Genomic DNA, 21,840 nt, shown 5'->3' with positions numbered 1-21,840 from the left:
GTAGCATTACGTCCGTAAGTACGGTGACCCCATAGTTAAAAAAAAAAAAGGTACACCCAGCGATGCCAGTCCAGTAATATTCGGACTTGAGCAGGCATCCTTGAGAATGATTATCATTCTTGGGAGGGTAAGGTTTTAGACCAAACAAAGTGCTGGGCGTGCTCTCACATACCTCAGTGATTATATCAAGTAGGACTAGTTCTCTTCCCACTAAATATTCTTGAGATACCCAAACTATGGATGGGAGGTCACTAGGGGAAAAAGTACGACACCTTGGTCCCTTAGTCTGAAGTCTCTCAATGCTTTGCAAGCCAATCACTGTTAAATCTGAGTATTGGGAGACTAAGAATAACAAAAAGACAATAGCCCGCCTACAAGTGTTGATAAAAAGAACTGATGACATTATTAGATGTGTGTATATTAACGCAAGCTGAAGGAGATTGTATATGACATTATTGATAGACATAGGATGATGCTATTGATGAACATAAAGTGTTTAAATGTATTCTGAGCTTAAAGACATGCGTTGGACAGAAGAACCTGTTAAACTTGAAGAACTGTAGTAGAGTATTCTGTATAGCTGATACATGTTCTATTGTACCTCGTACCTTTCCAAATAATGTATTACGTGTTTTATTGCACCCTTGAAGGGCATACAAAAGGTTATCTCCAAGCTCCAGAAATGTACGGTCTATAGTAAAAGAAGAAATAGTTTTGAGGATTAAGACTCTCTTATGATAACTTGTTTAGATCTACAAACAGCGTGGTCATACCCCAAGGGGGATTTGCATTACATAGCAATGAAACGTTGTACTGAGATCCTGCATATAACACTTTTAAGGTGATAGTTTATTGTACTAACAAAGGGTGGAACTGTCGAAGTCGTATAATTGAATGAACGAAAGTATATTGGTTAATATTGTTTTATTGGCCGATTGCACTCAGTATGCCATGCTACACGCGATCGCACGGTAAAATACGCACGCACACACTCGCATGACAACATTTAGTTATTTATGTAATTCATATTCATATTGGATCCATTACACTGTAATTTATGAGCAGACAGTATTTGGTTTATTATTAGTTTATATATTATGATTATATGTACACTTTAGTGTTATCTAAGGTTCAGGTTATGGGAAATGTTTCATGTCTGATATCATACTAATCCCCTAGACATCAGAAGCTGTCCGGTTCCATCGCCGAAGAGATCGCATATTGCATACTCTAGTTATTGATGTTAGGGAATAAATAGCCAGAGTGATATCAGAATGTGAAATGCTAATGAATTCATTGTAACTGGAGCAAATCCCCTGGAGAGACGACCCCCACCTTTGGATTCCTTAGATTGAATCAGCCTATGACCTGTTTACCCTGGAACCACCCTTGTCTGGACCTATAGAAGCAAGCTACGTCATCTCTATTGTTCACTGTGTAACACTGTACTGTATATAATCATAGCTGCACCCCCACCAGCCTCAGACTTCACTGATCACAGTATTCAAAGGTGAATCACTGTCCAGGGGTGCCCGTGGTTAGCGCAGCGAGCGCATTGTATAGCAGCGGTATGTATGTATCTTTTGGTATTGGCTGTACTGTACTGTATCATAATATAATAATGTATTGAATTGTTGACTATTTACATCTGCTAAACTAAATCACTTTGTGTGTTAGAAACACAATACAATCACCTATGCAATGCTCTTTTTAAAACAATAAAAATTACTATAATAAAAGGAACAGGTAGCGATGAGCAGGAGGCTGGGACACAACTCGGTGGAAGATTACAAAGAGTAAGCAGAGCAGAGGCTTAGGTTAGTAGCGACCAAGAAGCATCAGTACAGGCCAGGAGATCAGGAATAGTCCAGGTAACAAAGCCAAAGGATCAGATAACAGGTGGTCAAAATAGCAGAACTCAGACACAGAGCAGGCACAGCAATTGAAGGGCAAGAGCACTATAATCATTAGGGAGGCAAAGCCCTCCCTGCATTTTAAAACAGAGAGGATCAATCAGAGGAGGAGTAGAGGCACATCCCTAGGACACAATGGTGAGTGCAATCAGGTGTTTGCTGTGTGATTGTGCAAGTCCCGGCTGCCCGACAGCCCGGTTGCCCAACAGCTCAGCACTTTGATCAAAGTCCTTGAAAGTCCTTCAACGGACGAAATGTGTTGGAGATGATATTGCACAATTTTTGACCCAAGAAGGACACTGTCATTTACACAGTGTTCCAAGTGTGGGTCATAGAAGCCACCAATACACAGAGCCTGAACAGCAGATGTTATTGGGAACATTGATCTTGACAGACATCGCCCAGAGACTTCGGTTAATCGTTTGAATATTAGGGTAAGAACAGCTAGTTAGTGTTTGAGGGATAGTTTGTGAAGATTGTGACCGAACTGTGGCATCCGTTTCTCCCATTGTTGGCTCTGCTGATACCACCTCTGCAAAAGGCTATAAATGTTCTTTTTATGTTTATTTTTTATATATCATCCTACTGATCCTCTTGATCAGTTGATATCATATGCCCAATGCATATAGACTCTAGTGTGCTCTCCCTTTTGCCATTATTTTTCTTAGATTTAATATAGGAGCAATATTTACAGCAGGGGCTGGCTGGCACACTTTAGCCCGGGGGACAAGCACACCACACTGGCCCATAAGTAACGGCCCGTTCTTAAAGGGTGGTTTTCGGCAGAACATATATTTATCAAGAGGCTATTTTAGTGTTGTTTAACCCAGCTATACTTTATTATTATAAACGATAAATCTGAAAAAAAAAAATAAGCAATGCAGCTAAAAACAAACCTCACTTAGTATTGCACTTTATTGTATATGTTCCTTCTCCCTATAGCACTTTTTTTCTGTACATACCTGTCTTGATTATAATGGGATTTATCAAAATGCAAAAAGCCTGTTTGCTTTATAAATCTGATGTTTTTGCCAGCAAAGGGATTGTTTTTGTTTTACTCTATATGCTAATAGAGTTATTATTTGTTTTAGGATTAATCTAAAACAAATAATATGAGGGGGGGTACTGGGAAGAGCACTAGTTGTCAATCTGACACCCTGGCCTAGAGCTGGATTAAGGCTCTGGAGGGCCTGGAGCACTTTAGACAGGGGCCCTATGATGTAACATGGTTATCATTTTAGACAAATTTTATACAATACATAGCAATACTGTGTGCACTACTGTTAGGTGCACACAGTTCTGCCTTCACGAGCAGTACAGTGTGAACCTGGACATACCTCCCAACTGTCCAAATCCTGACTAAGCGAAACAGTCCCCCAAATTCAGGACTGTCCCTCCAGATTCAGGACAGTCGGTAAACTGTCCTGCTCTCTTCTACCTGTTCTTGTCAGTTTCACCACTTGTGGATGCTGGTGTCTTTAGCTCAGTTGCTGCTTGTCTGGATTCTGGAATGTTGGATACCCTATTTGGAAACAAAATGGGTACATGAGATTTAGAAAACTCTAACCAGCCACAGTGTTAAATCAGTCGCACCCAAGTTTTATAATTAGGCCTCCCTCCACCCCCAATATTAAAATTATTATATTCACAATTGCTAAATAGATCTACTTCCCTCCAACCAGCCCTGACATTAAATTAATAGCAATCACATTTAATAAATAGACCTATTTCCCCAAAATTAAATTAATAATATTCCAATTTAATAAAAAACATTTTTCCCTCCCTCCAAACAGCCCCAGCAATAAATTAAATAGTATTTATGTTTAATATAACCATTTCTCATAACTATCACCATCATTAAATAATGCATATTCACAATCACAATTAATAAATAGCCCTCCTCACCAAAATCAGTCCCATATTCAACTAATAGCCCCACACCACCTCAACATTAAATTAAAGGTCCCGTCACCTCACCTTAAATTAATAGGCCCCATTATTAAATTAAATAGCCTCACCAATAAATTAAATTACCCCACTCATTAAATAATTAGCCCCCACCTGCATTCCACAGTTAAATAGCCTACCTCAAACACTATATTAAGACCCCCCCTTCCCTCACATATTATATTAACATACTGCCCCCTCACACACTATATTTATATACTGCCCCCACACACACACACACTATAGTTTATATACTTCCCACACACACAGTATACATTATATACTGCCCACACACACTATACTTTATATACTGCCCACACACACTACACTTTATATGCTGCCCACACACACACTATACTATATATACTGCCTGCACACACTATACTTTATATACTGCCCACACACATACACACACTATACTTTATATACTGCCCCCCCCCACACACACATTATGCTTTATATACTGGCCACACACACACACTATACTTTATATAGTGCCCACACACACACACACACACACACACACACACACTATACTTTATATACTGCCCACACACACTATATTTATATGCTGCCCCCCCCCCCCCACACACACACACACACTATATAATTATATACTGCTCACACACACTGTAATTCTATACTACACACACACACACACACACACAAACAACACCCCCACTTACCTTATTCCACCCGGTTCATGCACCGGCCCAAAATAGTAATTTTCTGTCCGGCCCAGCCTGCCCCTGATTTACAGCATATTAATACAAGAGAGTGCTCACCCACTTTTTTTTTTTTATCAGTTACACCTGCTCTGCACTGGGTGCAGACCTTATGTCTGACAAGAAGCATACTTATGATAATGCCAGGACTTGTATCGCCTGCATCTGCTTTGGAATACCCTTACTGTACCTGTACCTTATTCTGCTCCTTCCCTTCTCTGTTCTGCCCTTCAAGTCATAGGCAGCTGTAATTATCATTTAGCGTTAGGACATGAATTGCAAGCAATTGCATTTATTCACATAAGGTCTGTTTCTGGTCATAAGCAGAGCTATTTAGTGCAAGATATGGCATGCAAATGGTCTTTCATCTGAACATGAATCAGGCCCTATGTATCATACTAAAAAAGCTGCCAGAAATTGCCTCTAACTTCTAACCCCACCTGTTTTACCCCATATCACCTTTTATTTTCATTTTGGAGGGCACTCACTCCATAGCAATGAACAACAGTTGGGGCAACAGTACAACCAGTTTAATCTAATCTGAAAATACTGGGTGTCTTCTTGATCAGTGTGTTTTACTTCTGCATTCAGCTTTGTGACATAGATTCCCATCAGGCATGATGCATCTACCAGAATTAAAAAATATCCAGGAAGCAATGGCATCCAAGTTAAAATAAAACATAAGGAATTTGCACCACTTAATCATAACAGGAAAAAAAATCACGGGACAGTACACAGTGTAGCTTATGAGGCAAAAGCAAATTACAGAAAATGTTGGGATACCATTGTGGTGAGTTTGTTTTCACTTTAGGAATCAGGTCCTCATCTAGGGCCTGATTCATTAAGGATCTTAAATGAAGAGGTATCTTATTTCAGTCTCCTGGACAAAACCATGTTACAATGCAGGGGGTGCAAACTATTTTTCATGTAGCACACAAATATCAACTTTAAATTTCAGTGTACAAATAAGCTATCAAGTATTTGTGTGCTACATGAAAAAACAGCCAGTATTGAACTTAAGTACAAAATAATAAACTAATTTGATCCCCATGCATTGTAACATGGATTGTCCAGGAGAAAATGTATTCCTTTTTTGCCTTACTTTTCTTAATGAATCAGGCCCCAGGTGTTTTTACTTGAGCAAAATGGAATATATTAACAAAAAGCTATACCACTCACGGTTTGTGGCTGAAAAATACCATTAAAGACTGTTAACTTTTTGACACAAAACACCTTAGTCAGATAAAAATCTCCCTTCTTCTGATCATTCTCTTGATACAGAAGTTTATTTTATACTTATTTTGACACTTCTGACAGGAATACTTAAACAGGTCAGGACTACTGCTAGGCCATATATGCCAGATATAGCTCACTTACGCCCACTGCAGAGTGGTGACAATTTTGTGCCACAAATGAGTTTTGACTTTGCTTTTCTACTGCTTATATCCTCTTCATCCTTCTTTATCTCCTGTATTCTTTTATGAACAGAAAAAAAATATGTCTCAGAGGCGAAACACAGCAATACTCACTTATGCCTCAAGAGGATAGAGTCTACTTCAGCCTGCGGGCACCATCTTGCATAAAAAAAGCCCTGAAGCAGGTGATGCCACTCTGGAAAATAAAATGCTTGAGAGAGCTCTTCTCAAGGCATTATATCAATAATGATATTCCGTTTCCAACATACAGGGAATTCATGCAGGTGCTCTAGCTATTACTGTAAATTTGATAATTCTGTAGCTAATTACAGTTTCTTATATTAAAATAATATTTAATTATTGCTATGGGAATTAAACTGATATACTTCAGACATACCAACATACTATGGCTTAGCTTAAGTAAACAAGCTGTTGTCAAAACTTGCAATGCAGCTCTTAGTTTTTCAACTGGCTCTAAAGAAGCAAGTTTAAATCAAGTTTTATGCAAAGAACAGATGTCAGATGGTAAAGATCGGCTGCTTGCAGATCAAGTTGCTACTGCCAAGTCTCGCGAGCTTTAATTCAGACACAGTTTCTATTAATGTCCGTACCATCCAATTTACAGAACTGAGGCAGCAGATGTACTTCTAGACACTGAACTACTTTAAGAACCTCGCTGTTTAGAACTTTGTAATATTAGCACTGGTAAGTGTTTTAACATTTCTGCATTTAAATGAAGCTTTTAATGTCTGATAATTTGTGCTTCTTATTTATTCAGAAGATGCAGTCAGAATCAAAACAGTTTTGGTACCTGTTTTACTGCACAGATTGAAGCCCAAATACATCTTCAGTAGATAGCAGATATTAGAAATGAATGCTGAAATAGTTGAATCAGATATTGCACTAAAATAGATATAGTATGTTCGTTTTGCGATATATATGCACATCTAAATATACAAAATATATTTTCTTTGTAATATTTATTTTGCATTGAAATGTGTTGCCATTAAATAGTGCATTGTAACAGAAACATTTAATAACCTATATTTATATTATGTAATTGACTAATCATGCTTAACAATTTTTAAAACAAAGCCAAACAACATGGACCTACCTATAATATAAATTATTAAGAACATTAGACAGATTGAGTGGACACATAAATAAATAGACATCATTTATATAGGAATGCATTTGAATAATGTATTATCATTTACTGACCATCACTGATTTGTTCTTTTGTAAGTCTCACAGCTTTATCACAAGTTAGTTCTATTGAATCGCAATAACAAAAATAAAAAATTGGTCATATGCTGTAAGGTGGTTATTACTACATAATGTATGGCATTACATTTAAGTGCCTTACATATTATACTCTCTTGCTTTCTATGTTGTCTGTTGAACAAAATCTATGCAAAGCTTTACATCATAGTGTGCTGGTTACCTAAATTTAATGGATCTAACGATTCAAGTATGTTACCATAATTGGCTTTATTTATGTTGACTCTGTGCTTAGGTTAAGCCTGCCAAAGAATAGAGATGTGTGGGGTAAAATTAACTGGACTATACCATGAGAAAAATAGGAACTCGAACTCTAAATTGTTTACTTAAATAAAAAATATATAACATTCAAATCACAAAAGCCCTCTTTATTCAAATATATACAAACAACGCTATGTTCTTTTGTAAAGCAATTGCTATACGCTAAGAATAGACTTATTGTTATGATAGTTACAGTGCGAAACTCGAACATCAATACAGCTTTGTCATATATTTTTATAAACATGGTTTATTACCATTTTATATCCTTCAGTCAGTTGGTAAGCTACACTAATTCCTATTCTATTATCATGTAAAAATATGCTAGAACTAAAATAGCAGGGGTAATAGGATTAGTGCATCTAATATTAGAGTAAAGTTATTAATATGTAAAGGTCACATGAGGGCAGTGGTGCATGATGGGTTCTCGGCATTAAGACAATGCTTGAGATTATATACTTATAGAAAATGGCAGATAATTATTTCCCTTTCTATAAATACTGTACAATGCTAAACCTTGTTGATCGCTTTATACCATAAAGGAATATTATCATCAACATTATATATAATTTAAGAAATTGAATTTATTAATTAATTTATGTTTAAACATAACTTTTAGGGGAGATTTTTTATTACTACAATTGGGCATATTTTTATTTTTTATTTTTTATTATTTCACGGCTTTATTGCAGAAGCTGCAGATGATTACTGATGTACTTTCCTCTCCCTCAGTCTCAGGCATCTATCTGTAACTATGATACAATTAATAGATACGTAATATTATCACTAATTAATTGTTATTGCTGCCTATAGCATTAGTAGAAAGAGCTACATATATATGATTAGAGTAATGTATATCATAAAGGGAATCTTAGCTGCCGTGCATGAAAACTGTGGACTTGCACATACAGGACCGTAATTGCAAATTGCCAAACAGAGAGAAAATGTCAATGTGAAATTGTATTAGTGTAACACTGGTAACAAGACAAGACTGTACTTACAAAAATAAAAAAGCATTTTTTCATCTGTGTCCTATTAAAAGTTAATGCAAAAACTAATCTAGTTTTAGACATGGAAACTAATGTTCAGTTTCTTAAGCCAGGATTTGTTTTAATGGTTATGCCTTAATTAATTTATTAGAAGTCATTAGCAACAATATACAGTTTATGGCATGAATCCTAACTACAAACTGTTATGTAAACATTAAAATACTTGATATGATATATAATTTAGAAACTTACTCCTATCTTGTTATCATAAAAACCTCTTAGGTTACAATTAAGCAACCACTTCCAAACAGCTTTATAATAGTCCTCTATGGCTGAATTGTCACTAATAATATTAACAAAAAATTATATATATATATATATATATATATATATATATATATATATATATATATATATATTGCATTAAGTAAAAGGTTTAGACTAGAACAGTTTTGATATATGATTTGATATAATAATAAACAACCTACTAAACTAAAGGGCATACTAAAAACATTAGAAATATACTCTATAATATCATATAACCGTTTTCTATTAGGTTAAATTGCAATCATTAATAATATTACACGTTGAAATATATTTTGATGATAGTTTTCCTTAAATGCATGCATTACACCTACATTGATCAAAACAAAATACACTGTAATATTAACGTTGATGGGTGACAGTTAAGGAGATTCACAATTGTCTGAGATCCAAAAATCTTAAAATAATCCAGTGTACACACATGGAATATTTTGTGGTCCCTTCAAGAGAAATATAGAATAAGAAGACAGCATTGATGACCAACTGCCACGAATATATGTCATAATAAATACTCAATGTTCAAAATCCAAAGTAATATCATCAGGGCTGTATTTTCCATGTATGCCTATGGCAGCACTCTTCAGGGGATAGCATACAAATGATTTTATATTTAACTGACTATGTATTTATTTACTTGAATGTAAACATATTTTATTTATTGCAGTTATCAGTGATGTGGTACAATCTGACACAAGGAAAAAATTTCTCTGCAATCTGCTTTACAGTAGGTTGTGTGTTTTTCATCACTGTACATTGTGATGATGATGATATTGTTCTTACCAAATATGGAAAAATAAAAGGGTTTCAGATATCAATATTTTCTAAGACAATCACAGCATTCCTTGGGATTCCATATGGGGAACCACCAGTTGGAGCTTTGAGATTTAAAAAGCCAGAGGCTTTCAAGCCTTGGACTGAAGTGTTGAACGCTACACAATATGGCAATTCTTGCTATCAGTATGTTGATCGAACATTCCCTGGTTTTTCTGGGGCTGAAATGTGGAATCCAAATACACAACTAAGTGAAGATTGCCTTTACCTTAACATATGGATACCTAGTCCAAAGCCAAGAAATGCCAGTGTCATGGTCTGGATATATGGTGGTGGTTTTGAGACTGGGACTTCATCTTTAGATGTTTATGATGGCAAGTTTTTGGCTCGGAATGAACGTGTTATTGTTGTGTCAATGAACTACAGAGTGGGAGTGTTGGGATTTTTGGCTTTTCCAGGTAACTTTGAAGCTCCAGGAAATGCAGGCCTGTTTGACCAGAGACTAGCCCTTCAATGGCTACATGAGAATATTGCAGCGTTTGGTGGTAATCCGAAAAGCATAACACTCTTTGGGGAAAGTGCAGGAGGAGCATCTGTCAGTTATCACATGCTTTCTCCTAAAAGTCATCCATATTTTACAAGAGCTATTATGCAAAGTGGAACTGCGAATGCACCTTGGGCTGTAATAAGTAGTACATCAGCCCACCATCAAGCCCTGACATTAGCTAACCTGTTGAGTTGTTCCTTTAGAAATGAGACTGAAATAATTGCTTGTCTTCGGAGTAAGACTTCTGAAGAAGTAATTGAAAAATCACTTTCTGTTTTAACACACAGATTGAATTTTCTTCCTACAGTTGATGGAGATTTTCTCATAGATTTACCTGAAAATCTACTGCAACTTGGACAACTTAAAAAAAATACACAAATATTAACTGGTGTTAATAAAGATGAGGGGTCATATTTCTTAGTGTATCAAATACCCGGGTTTAGCAAAGATCATGAAAGCTTTATAAATCGGACTCAGTTTCAAGAAAGTGTTAAGTTTGCATTTCCCAAAGCCTCTGAACTTGCTATAGATTCTGTCCTCTTTCATTACACAAACTGGGGTGATGAACAGAATCCTGTTCACAATCGCGATGCCATGGATGATATTGTTGGAGATTACAATTTCATATGCCCACTGCTGGAATTCACAAAGAGAAATTCTGAACTCGGAAACAAAGCTTATTTGTATTTTTTCAACCACAGATCTTCAAAACTAGCGTGGCCAAGCTGGATGGGAGTAGTACACGGCTATGAGATTGAATTTGTTTTTGGAATTCCAATGTACAGAAGACTTAATTACACAAAAGAGGAGGAAACTCTGAGTAGAAACATAATGAGATATTGGGCAAATTTTGCAAAAACAGGGTAAGTGTGTCTTCCAATAAGCAAAGGTTTACATTAATGTATGCATGTTTTTAACAGTTTTTAACAGTTTTCCAAAGCACTGTTTTTATTTTTGTCTGAAAAGAATGTTTAGAGCATTGTGTTCTGTATTTTTTTTAACAAGTTGACAGTAAGACATGATCATAGCACCTTGTGCCCTTTACAGATTTCTCTTTATCTTCTATATGAAGGTTCACAAATAGTGTCAAAAGCTGCAGCTGTTCTGAATGAAAGTAAACATAGTTTCAGGTTGCACCACAACTCACACATGTGCATCTCAAGTCTGTTTCCATGATAACAGACCTACACAGATTAAATAAAAGTTTTCCATTCAAGTTTAACACTTGCACACTCAGGGCTTGATGCTGAGTTAGGAACAAAGCAAAAAAATAGGTGTAAATTTGCTCCTGGACAAACCATGTTATAATACAAGGAGTGCAAATTAATTTATTTTTCCACAAAAGGAAAAAACTGACTTATTTTTCATGTTTGTAAACGCCACACTATAATTGGGTAAAAAGAGTCTGCTCAGTCTCCACCCTAGACCAGCCTCTGCCACAACTACCCGACACATTCCCAAGTGGCTCTAGCATTGTGGAGGTCAGGGGTTAGTTCAATACTGTGTGTTTAGCCTGAGTAACCATGGTTCTGTGCTAACTGCATTAAAGAACTAATCCTTGATATTCTCCCCAGAACTTGTGGGAAATGTGTCATTAGCACAGAACATAATGCCACTCGACCCATGCTTACCACCCAAACATTTTCATTTTCAATTTATTTAGAACAAATGATGGTAAACTGATCCCAACATTGATGCCCCTAATATGGTGATCTCATCCACATGCTGTGCGCTGAGCCAGGTCTGCTTGTAACTGTGATTCTGTGCTAACTGCTAGAACTGATTGTTCTGCCAGCTCCTAGTCCTAGAACCCAAGAATTGCAATCAAATGTGGTAGGTATAACAACTGTGCAGTCAGTGGCTTAAGTGAGTAATGCTAGAATGCACAATATAAGTATAGTTACTGTCTTGTAGTAACATAAGTTACTTTGTGCAGCTCAAGGGTAAAATAAAAAAGTGAGTGCATGATTTTTATCTGTAGCTTAGTCAGAAGCTCATATAGGTAGTTCATAATAATTGATATAGTTGAATACAAATTCTACAAAACCTGTAAAGTAATAGACCTTTGAAGGCTAGGTTTCATTGTGGCTAGTCCCAGAGCGTTTGTGCTAAGTCTTCTTTTCAAAAACGTTTTAATAGACTTGCAGTATTGTGGACTAAAAGGTTTAAAACACATTCTCCAATTTTCATTTTTAATGATCCTTGAGGTTTTGAATAAGAAAAGTGATAATTATTTAAAGGTAATGTACTTTAATACAAATTGTTGAAAAATTGTATTAGTTGATCTGGGAATCTGGTCTGGGAATAAAAGATGTAAAAATGTAATCTACTGAGCATTCTCTTCTGAAAGGCTGCTTTGTAAGTCCGCTCATCAGTGCAATCTTGGCCAATGAATGTTTCCTAACAGTTCAAATGTTAATACCACAGTACACATGTTACATGGGGCCACCAAAGCATTCCACATAGGTTAGATATTCAATTTTTGTTTATGGATAAACTATATTAATATTCATATCTGGTATGTGCTTTTTTGGGGGGAAACGTGCCTACTTTTTCTGCTGAAGTTTGAAAAATGTTAAATTTTGAATCACTCTCACAACATTAAAGGAACATATTTTACATCATTTTTAATATAATGTCTGTCTGTTTTGTATATATTCCCTTATAATATTGGTGCTAAAGTTAGAAATATAAATTCTCTTTTTACACTGGTAGGTGACAATAGGCAATAAAATATAATTGTGTTATATTTACATATTATAATAGGTTACTATATGTATACTATGTGTAACCAAAGAGTAATACTTTGATAATGATAAGTGAGATAATATTGATAATGATCCTACACTAAGAAAGCTCCATCTGATTTTAAAGCACAATCATTTAAACACAACTTTGCTTCAATATAAAAATACTAATAACATGTATTACTCTGCAAAACAAAGCACTGTCCATGTAAATTTTGTCAGCATTTGAGTCATTGAAATGAGTATGATCCATAGATGCTTACTACAAAGATATTAACATAATTATTGAAATCAAATTAAAATAGCATACCAGATAAAATATTTCTAGATGCCATTTTAAGATTATGTAGTGTATTCATTGCTATAAGTGAATTTAATTTTCTTCTTTTTGGTCTTGTAGTTATTGCTATCTATTGGAAAATTCAGTACAATTTATATTCACTGCTACACAATAAATGGTAATTTCCTGATATATTTTGTGTATGGCAGTATAAATATTTGTGTTGTTTTAATTCACCACTGTGTGCAAGAATTCAGTGGTAAATATTCACAAACCCTCGAACATGGATTAGTTGTATAATGACAGTCATTTATTAAATACTGGTTTTAGAGTTAATGCTATAAATGGGTTCTATATGTAGGCTGCTGAGATTAACTCGGATCCTTCTTCTTGCATTCCTAATAGAAAGACTTAAATAGACTTGACAGCTTGCATTTCTGAAAAACAGTTTACCAATAAAGGCATCATCTCAATCCAATTAGCTGCTAATTTTCTCTCAATACGATGTATTTTTGTCCCCTGCTGGTTAATGCAAGATGTGATATCCAGAAAAACAAACATTTCAAGAAAAAGGAAAAAATAATCTCTGTATTTCTGCAGACTCCAGTCAGATTATAAATCTCCGAGCTTTCCAATAGCATTGGCAACTATGACGTTGGCCACAAAATGTTAATACTACCTCTGAGGCAAGTGAATAAATGTTAGTTTTGAATTTAAAGCTTGGTATTATATCATTTGCAAATGAGCTAGTAATATCTGTCAGTAGCAATGGACATAAATTAATTAGACAAATAATTGGTGAGAGTTACATTTTATACAGGTACACAATTTATATTATTGCCTTAAAAGTGTACATTTTTAAAATAAATTATTAGGACTATGTTTGAACTGATGTATGCACTCTGTGTTTTAGAAACTGACCCATATCTCTCAATCTCACTAATTTATCCCCCAATCAGATTTAATCAGGCAAGAGAGACAGCGGATCACATTTATTATACCCACCACAGCTTTGGCTATTGGGGAAAGTAATTATATGCACTACGCTTGGTGGATACTGTAGGCATAGCAGTTGGAGGTTCCAGTATTTTGCTAGGTGGATAGCTGGTGTTATCCAGGAACCGGTGGCAAAATCTGTCTATTTAGTATGATGACTAGCTAACACAACCAGAGCAGTGCATTACAGAGTTAGAGTGATTTGGCTAGTAAACTATTGAAGTCACCAACAGATATATAAGTTTTTTACCATGGTGTGCATCGGATTGCCAACAGAAATCTGGATTTTAATGCTACCAGAGGTGTGGGGTTTGCATTCTATAGCCAACAGAAGTCTAAAGTCTGCATTGTATTTGTGATCAGAGATTCAGGGTTTGTATTGGATAGCCAACAGTGATTTGGTGGTCTTCATTGCATAGGGATATCTACAATAAGACAGTTATTGAACAGTGATCACTAGTATGCACTGTGTTTTGGTAGCCACTAGAATGTCCTGTGTATTGTACATTGGTCAGTAAAATGCTTTCTTTATATTGGTAACTAGAATGCTGGTTATTCTCTGTTTTACATATATGTCACAGCAATGTTCCCTGTGCTGTAAATTGGTCATTAGACTAGGCTTTGTATTAAACCTGGTCAGGGGGGTCTGCATTGGATTTGAATATTACTCTTTAAAATACACATATTTCATTGGTCGAGTAAAACCACACCCATGCCAGGTTGACGTCTCTACTATTACTTATTTGCAATGAAATCAGGCAATTTATAAGTTAACACTTGTTAGGTTAAGTGTCTGCAAGACTCTCTCTGACAATCTCACATAAAGGTGGTGACAAATATGGATGGTAATATTTGCATTATATCACATATTTTATGTTAATATATATAACAGGAATAAAGGTTTCAGTGATAATGACTCTAAAATGGTAGTGCAAATGCATGTAGTATTTAAAGGGGTTATGAACCTTTGGACCACCCTGCCACTCCTTCTTTATTCCCAACAAGAAAGTTGTAGCATTTTGGTGTGGGTTCTTACCCTCTGAACCTCGCTGTTACTTGATACCAGCTGCCAGATTGTAGTTTTTGACAAGCAGATGAACAAAGAGCTTTTCGTAGTGGACCATTGTAGGAATAGATATAGCTTCTAGCCTAGGAGGTTGATAGTGAATGTGGAATGTCTTTAGTTGGTTGCAGCTACTTTCTAGTCAAATGCCTCATTCAGTACATATCCCATCTCTGAACCGTTGAATGTCTATTTCGCTGCAGTCATCTGCACTGAGCGATTCCAATGAACCTTTTTTTTTAAGGGGATAAATTTTTTTGCTGTATTTCAAAAGTGAGGCAAGGCAAAATAAATAATACAATTTTAGGCAAAATGAATTGCTTAAAGATTTTCAAGCCCATAGAAAATAATTGATTAAATACTATGCTTGTACAGTTTAAACTTGTGTCAAACATCTTTCAGAAGAAGATGGCAGTAATAAAGATTATTTCATTAGTCAGCAGGGTTTATATGAGCTATTAGTAATAGTATAATTGTTTATTGATAAATATTGTATAAACGATGAGGATTACATCTGATGGATGCACATTGTAGCTTGTCAATGATAGATATGTAGATGGACAATTCATGACAATGAAAATTCACGTGAGTTATGTTTTATGCAACAACTTGCACAACTGCTCCTATAACATCATAGAAGCTTGAGTATATAAAAATAATTGTACACTATTTTAAACTTTCTTCACCTCGATAAATGAGCAACAGCTGATCTTTGTTCCCTTAAGAATGAAGTAAAGCATAATCCATTTACTGTATAAAGCTGCATTAGAAAAACACAAGTGTTGTTGGCTTTGTTTTATATATGATTAATAAATTGATTAAATCCCAAGAGTCTAGAAGTTGTTTGCCTACTGAATTGAATGGTGTTAGTGAGCTACCTAAGGGCTTCAGAACTTGGTCTTAACTTGATTGTTTGCTTGTCTGGTCATGCTATTTCCAGTTTTTATAGGTAGGCTTTCCAATGCTGAAGCAACCAGATAGTGTTTAAAGTAGTGATTTTTTTTTTATTGAAGCTCGAGGTGCATGCTCCAATTACCCAGTGCTGTGCAAAAACTGCTGGGGGCTTGGGACTTTAGACCCTTCCCAAAAATGAAAGGGCCCCGTTGCTCCCTATTCCCCGCAGCCAAAATGCCTCTTAGGAGGACAAAGATTCTTCGGACACCCCTTCGCCGAAGCTAAGGTGTGCCCCTTTAAGTCCCCAACCCTTGGAGCCAAAAGGCCCCTTAGAGAGCAAGGGTCTTCAGGACTGTCTCTGTCACAAGGCTCGGGTAGCCCCCTTTACCCTGAGGTCGACCGAAGCTTTCCCCGGAGGACTGGCTCTTCAACTCTCCCCATAAGGAGATAGTCTCAGACAACTGAGGGAGAGGGGTTCCCCTTAGGGTCAAACCCAAACCCAAAACGTGCAAACGTAAATCACACAAAATAAAATCCTTGCAAAAAAAGTGCTAAATGTGCATAAGTGCTGCATGTTAAATAAATAAAAAATAAAAAAGTGCCCATAAGCCCCAGCCGGATGGCCGTAGGGTGTAAAAATTATTCTGGCCAAGCCAAAAGGCCGGGACCAAGAAAGTATAAAGTGGTGCAGGGTTCGCTCTCAGTGTATTGTGCTCCGTGCCTTACTCTTTACACGTGATTGTGGGGCCGCCACTACCCGTGCATTTTCAGGTCACCTCCAGGCACAGACACCTCGAGCCGCCAAGTCACCACCGGCCTTCTGGCATCAGACCAAGGAGACCCATCCCTTCCAGGGCATTCGGTTACCCCTGCTAGGACAGGAACTACACTTGATCTTAGCCAAAAGGCCAAGAAGCGAGTGTTTAAGGTAGTGATAGTGCAGGCACAAAATTTATTGCCATTTTATTTATATTTTTCCAACACAATGCATTACATGGATAAGAATAATGGACATCCCCATGTCCTAGTTATACCAGTAAGGAAGAGGAGACTGATCCAGGAGGTTTGTTGGGGTGTTTATATTTTAAATAGGCAGCCACTGGGAGGGTGTAAAACCATGCTTTAGTCTATAGTGACAGGAAGTCAGATGTTTGTCCATTTCCAATACAAACAGAACATTTTATATCTAGATTTGGGACTAAATTCAGATTAAATTGTTAATTTGTGAAAAGTTCCAGACCATCATTTGCATCAAGTCCCATATCATACAAATCTAGGGAAAATCTACTCAAACTAATTTAGAATATCTACAAAATGCCCGTAGTTATGGTTGCTATTGTTATAATTCAGTATTTCTTTATTTTATAACAAATAAACTTTTTCTGTTTATTGGTAAATAAAGCAGATAGTCCAATGCCACTGAAATCTTGTACTAAAATAACTTTATGAGCTATTTATGGTTGTAAGAATTTGGGACCACAGTCGTGGCCAAAAATATTGACACCCATGCTGTTTATTTTCTAATAATGGATGATTTCCTCCAGAAAAATGTTGAGATTAAAAAAATATATTTTGGTATCCACATATGTAGTTCTATGGTTTGAAGTGGAATAAAACAAAAAAAAAAATAAAAAAATTTGCTCAGGCGTAGTTATTTCAACACAGTAGTGCTTAAATGGTCTGGACAAAACTATTGGCACCTTTTTAGGAGGAGATTATTCTTCACTTTCAAACTGGACTCATCTATTGTGAGTAGCAGGTGTCTGCTACATAAAAATCAATTATTAAGCAATCTTGAATAGTGAAATAATTCTATCTCCTGTTTTGTGTGACTATTGAGGTAGTCATGTAGAGTCGGACGTAAGTGTTTTTTGTTTTCTTTGACTGTCAACTTGCAGAAGAATAATTTGAATCTGAGTCTGCTCTCAGCACCAAATGTAGTGTGTTAGTATAAATAAAGTTTTGTTTTTTTTTAAAAGCTTGCCCCCCTGAAATAAAAGATTAATAAGCATAGGCTGATAGTGGCAAAGATGGGGGGGGGGGCATGACCCTCCCTGAATAGCTTCACAGGTTGCTAATGGAATATCTTACACTTTAAACTTTGGATATGCTGTAAGCATAACTAATGAAAATGTGTGCATTCTGAGTCGTGCAGGTCTGAATACTAAGCAAACTACAGCATACATCTTATTCTTACGTTAGTAGCGTATACTGCATCCAACTCTACACAAAGCCCTGTTTGTATAGCTGTGATTATGGAGAAAAGAAAGAAAGCTAGAGAATTGTCTGAGGAGGTCAGACAGAAGGTTGTAGTCAAGCTCAATGGACAATCTCAAGGCTACAAATCAACCTCCAGAGACCATGATGTTCCTTTTTCCACTGTACGTTGTCACTCAACGGACTGTGAGTGCCGTTTCCCGTGTGTTCAGGAACCGTGGCCGTCCGCCATCCTGAGGGTCTGCGCATGTGCAGCCCTTATCAAACCTTCAGTATCTGTTGCTTTTAATTGATTGGATGATCAGGCAACCCTCCCTATTTAAACCACCTGTGATCATTACCTGGTTGCCTGATCTTGGAGTCTCATTCCCCATGAGCCTCTGAAGGTGTTCCTGTGTTTCCTCGTGTATTCAGCTCCTGCTGATTCCTGTTTACTGCTATTGTGGTTTCCAGACCACTTCAACTCTCCTGTGTTCATCGTGCCTGCACTCAGCTGATTCCTATCTGCTACTACTACCGGACTCCAGTTCGTTTCTACTCTCCTGTGTTCAGCGTGTCTGCTCTCCGCTGCCTCCACTACTACTTCAGGGTTCCAGACCGCCTCTACTCTCCCGTGTTCAGCGTGCCTTCTCTCCGCTGCCTCCACCACTACTACTGGATACCAGACAGCCTCAACTCTCCCGTGTTCATCATGTTTCCAGTTTCACTTACTACTGCTTCCTGAGTATTGCTTCGTTGATTCTGGATTACCTGCCGTGCGCTGCACCAACCTGATTACCGCTTCCACCCTCCAGTGGTCTCTCCTCCTGCCGGCCTTCAGCCATTCGGGTATCCCTGCACGTCTCTCTGACAGCCTGCTCTCCTGTGGTACAACTTGCTGACGCAGACCACTGACTCCTGTTTCCTGTGACACCAGTTTCAAGTATCCTCTCACATAAGCAGTGGTACAACTTGCTATACGCAGACCACTGACTTCCCCGTTACCTACTTTCACCTGGACTCCATTCCTTCACTATAGACAGCGGTACAACTTGCTTTACGCAGACCGCTGACTCTCACCACCTCCTCGCTACTCCTGGACATTCCTCCTCACTATAGCAGTGGTACAACTTGCTATACGCAGACCACTGACTTTCCTCACGTTTACTTGTCCATCTGGTTCCTCGTGTACATACATCTACTCATTACCAGTTGCTGCTAGTCATAGACTTTCCTTGAGCATTCTCTCACCATCTGCTGATTCTCCTGTTCCGTTGTCACCCTGCTACCAGAGAACCATAGTACCAGCTATATTACTCTAGTAAGTCCATCATCTGGTGATATCCTGGGCAAAGACTCCTAGTGCCCGTGACATACGTAATGTTATTAGGAATTATAGCCAACCTTCCCGGAAAGAGAAAATGTGATCATAGAGTGCAGCGGAGGATTGTTCGAATTGTGAAGAAAGCAACTCGATCAACTGCCAGACAGATCCAAACTGACCTTCAAGGGGCGACAGTCTCAACTCAATGACAGAGGTTTTATGGTAGGAGGCCCAGGATGGCCCCACTGCTGAGACAGAAACATAAAGGAAGCTGAAATGAGCTTGTTTAATGAAGAGTGGTCCTAAACTGCAAAAGTAGTCATATGGGAATGTGGGCTTGCAACTATGTATGTGGAAAACAATCACATGGGCTATTTGCCCAAATAGAAATGTATTTCCGAGGTGTAATTCTGCATTACTGTAAATTTGCTTTATTGTGCTCTATTGCCACTATGCATAACTAGTGCTGGGTTAAATCACAAAATAAGACTGAAGAATACAGCAAATGATTTTTAAATGGTGGCAGGTGTCAGTAAATTCATTCACCTATGGCAATATTCTACAGATGTGCATAACGATTTTTGCTATAACATTATAGCAGTAGCATTAAAAGGCATTTTCACATTAGATTTTTTTTAAAAAAAAACAACATCCCTATATAATGGTGTTCTCTCACTTGGACTCTCTCCCCAGATATTGAGCCTCCATAAAGTGCTGACCTCTAGGAAGCACACTGTTTCATCTGTGAGTCATTGTGTCATGCTGCCGCTTTGTTTCACAGATATAATGATATTTAAGAATATTTAACTATTGGTACTAGAATCTTTAAGTGTCATTAACTAACCAAAAGTCAGCAAAATAAAACGTTTGTGGGTTTTTTGTGGGAAGCGGTCTGAACACTGCTCCACTGCATCTAACTCTGTACATCTGGTCTTATTTTATGGAGGCCCATTTTCTTTAGGTCCAATTACTAGATAAGTATGTGTGACCAATTTAAAGGGCAAAGTGCAAATGCCCTTTAAATGAATAGCTTAAGACACACATAGCTTACATGTTAATATTAGCACACTGATTTTCTGGTATTTGTTTAATATTTAAAGAGCAAGTAAAACACTTTATTTATGATATGTACTGTCTAAAAGGTTGTGTGCTTCTGAATAAAATACACAAAATAGCTGGAGAGTTTATACTTAACTGAGTTTATACTTAACTAAATATGGCCACCATGTGCTATTGCAATTCTCTGTGGTAGGCTGCCATATAAACTAAGCAGGCAACATTTTAGTAACATTTTCAGTAATGCAATGTGTGGATTCATGCATACATCCCAAAGTCCAAGGAGTCCTCCTGGACTCCCGAGAGAGCATGCTACCCTCCCTGATTCTGCTTCTCCTTTTATTAAAGAGGTCAGACAGGCCTTAATGATGTGATTGGTGTATCAGGCTTGGCCAGGCAGGTCCTGCTGATGTCATTCACATCATCACGTCCCACACATACCCTTTGGACCTCACCTATTGGATCACTCAGAGGGAGGTCTCAAAGGTAGGCAAGTATGGATTCATGTCTTAAAGATGTGAGAAGGGCATTAGCTGTCTGTAGTGGAATAGAGAAGTAAATCTTTATGTTTTATCATCACGGAAGTGGAATGTCAGCTTAACATTGAACAATGTATTTTACTTTCATAGTTCATATATGAAAATTGTTTGCTGGTTTAGTAGTTCTTTTTAGCTTAGGGTCATACTAGCTATAGAACTTTGACATTAAGTTGAGCACTATTTAAAATATGGGAGTCAAATGAGACATACAGAATGCATAGCCAGCAGTGCTTAGAGATGAATTTGTTCAAGTTAGCAGAGTGTGGAGGTACACCAGATGCCATCCTCTGTAAGTATCTTCATTCAGTGAAACTTATTTTGGTAGACATAGAGAACAACATAAGGCAAAGCACTGCCCAAATTCTAAGTTACCATAATCTAAAGTTTCGTTTTTATTTCCTTTATAATAAAAAAAAGGATTGGGGATAATGACATTATTATTTATCACATTTTTTTTGTTCTTCAAATAGCAAGTTAAGCACCATTTAAGCATTCATCTGATTTCTCAGCAAATCATTATCTCCTAATGTGTCATGTGAAGGCAGAGGGGAAGGAGGATGAGGATTTTACAGTGC

The 21,840-nt window shown here is 37.1% G+C and overlaps 1 protein-coding gene across 2 annotated transcripts in view; it reads left to right on the top strand.

Annotated features, from left to right (window-relative positions):
* The first annotated feature begins 6,539 nt into the window (after nucleotides 1-6,539).
* The window catches only part of BCHE (butyrylcholinesterase), a 60,318-nt gene continuing 45,017 nt past the window's right edge, over nucleotides 6,540-21,840 (top strand). For both annotated transcript variants that reach the window (XR_012689587.1, XM_075202079.1), the window contains exons 1-2: nucleotides 6,540-6,705; nucleotides 9,517-11,033. Coding sequence is in view for 1 of the 2 variants with exons in the window: in XM_075202079.1 (XP_075058180.1) it covers nucleotides 9,526-11,033 (1,508 nt within the window). In the remaining variant the exon portion in view is untranslated. The remainder of the gene's footprint in view (nucleotides 6,706-9,516; nucleotides 11,034-21,840) is intronic.

The sequence above is a fragment of the Mixophyes fleayi genome, chromosome 3 (assembly GCF_038048845.1).
Source record: "Mixophyes fleayi isolate aMixFle1 chromosome 3, aMixFle1.hap1, whole genome shotgun sequence".
NCBI lineage: Eukaryota > Metazoa > Chordata > Amphibia > Anura > Limnodynastidae > Mixophyes > Mixophyes fleayi.
This window is presented reverse-complemented; position numbering and strand designations above follow the sequence as displayed.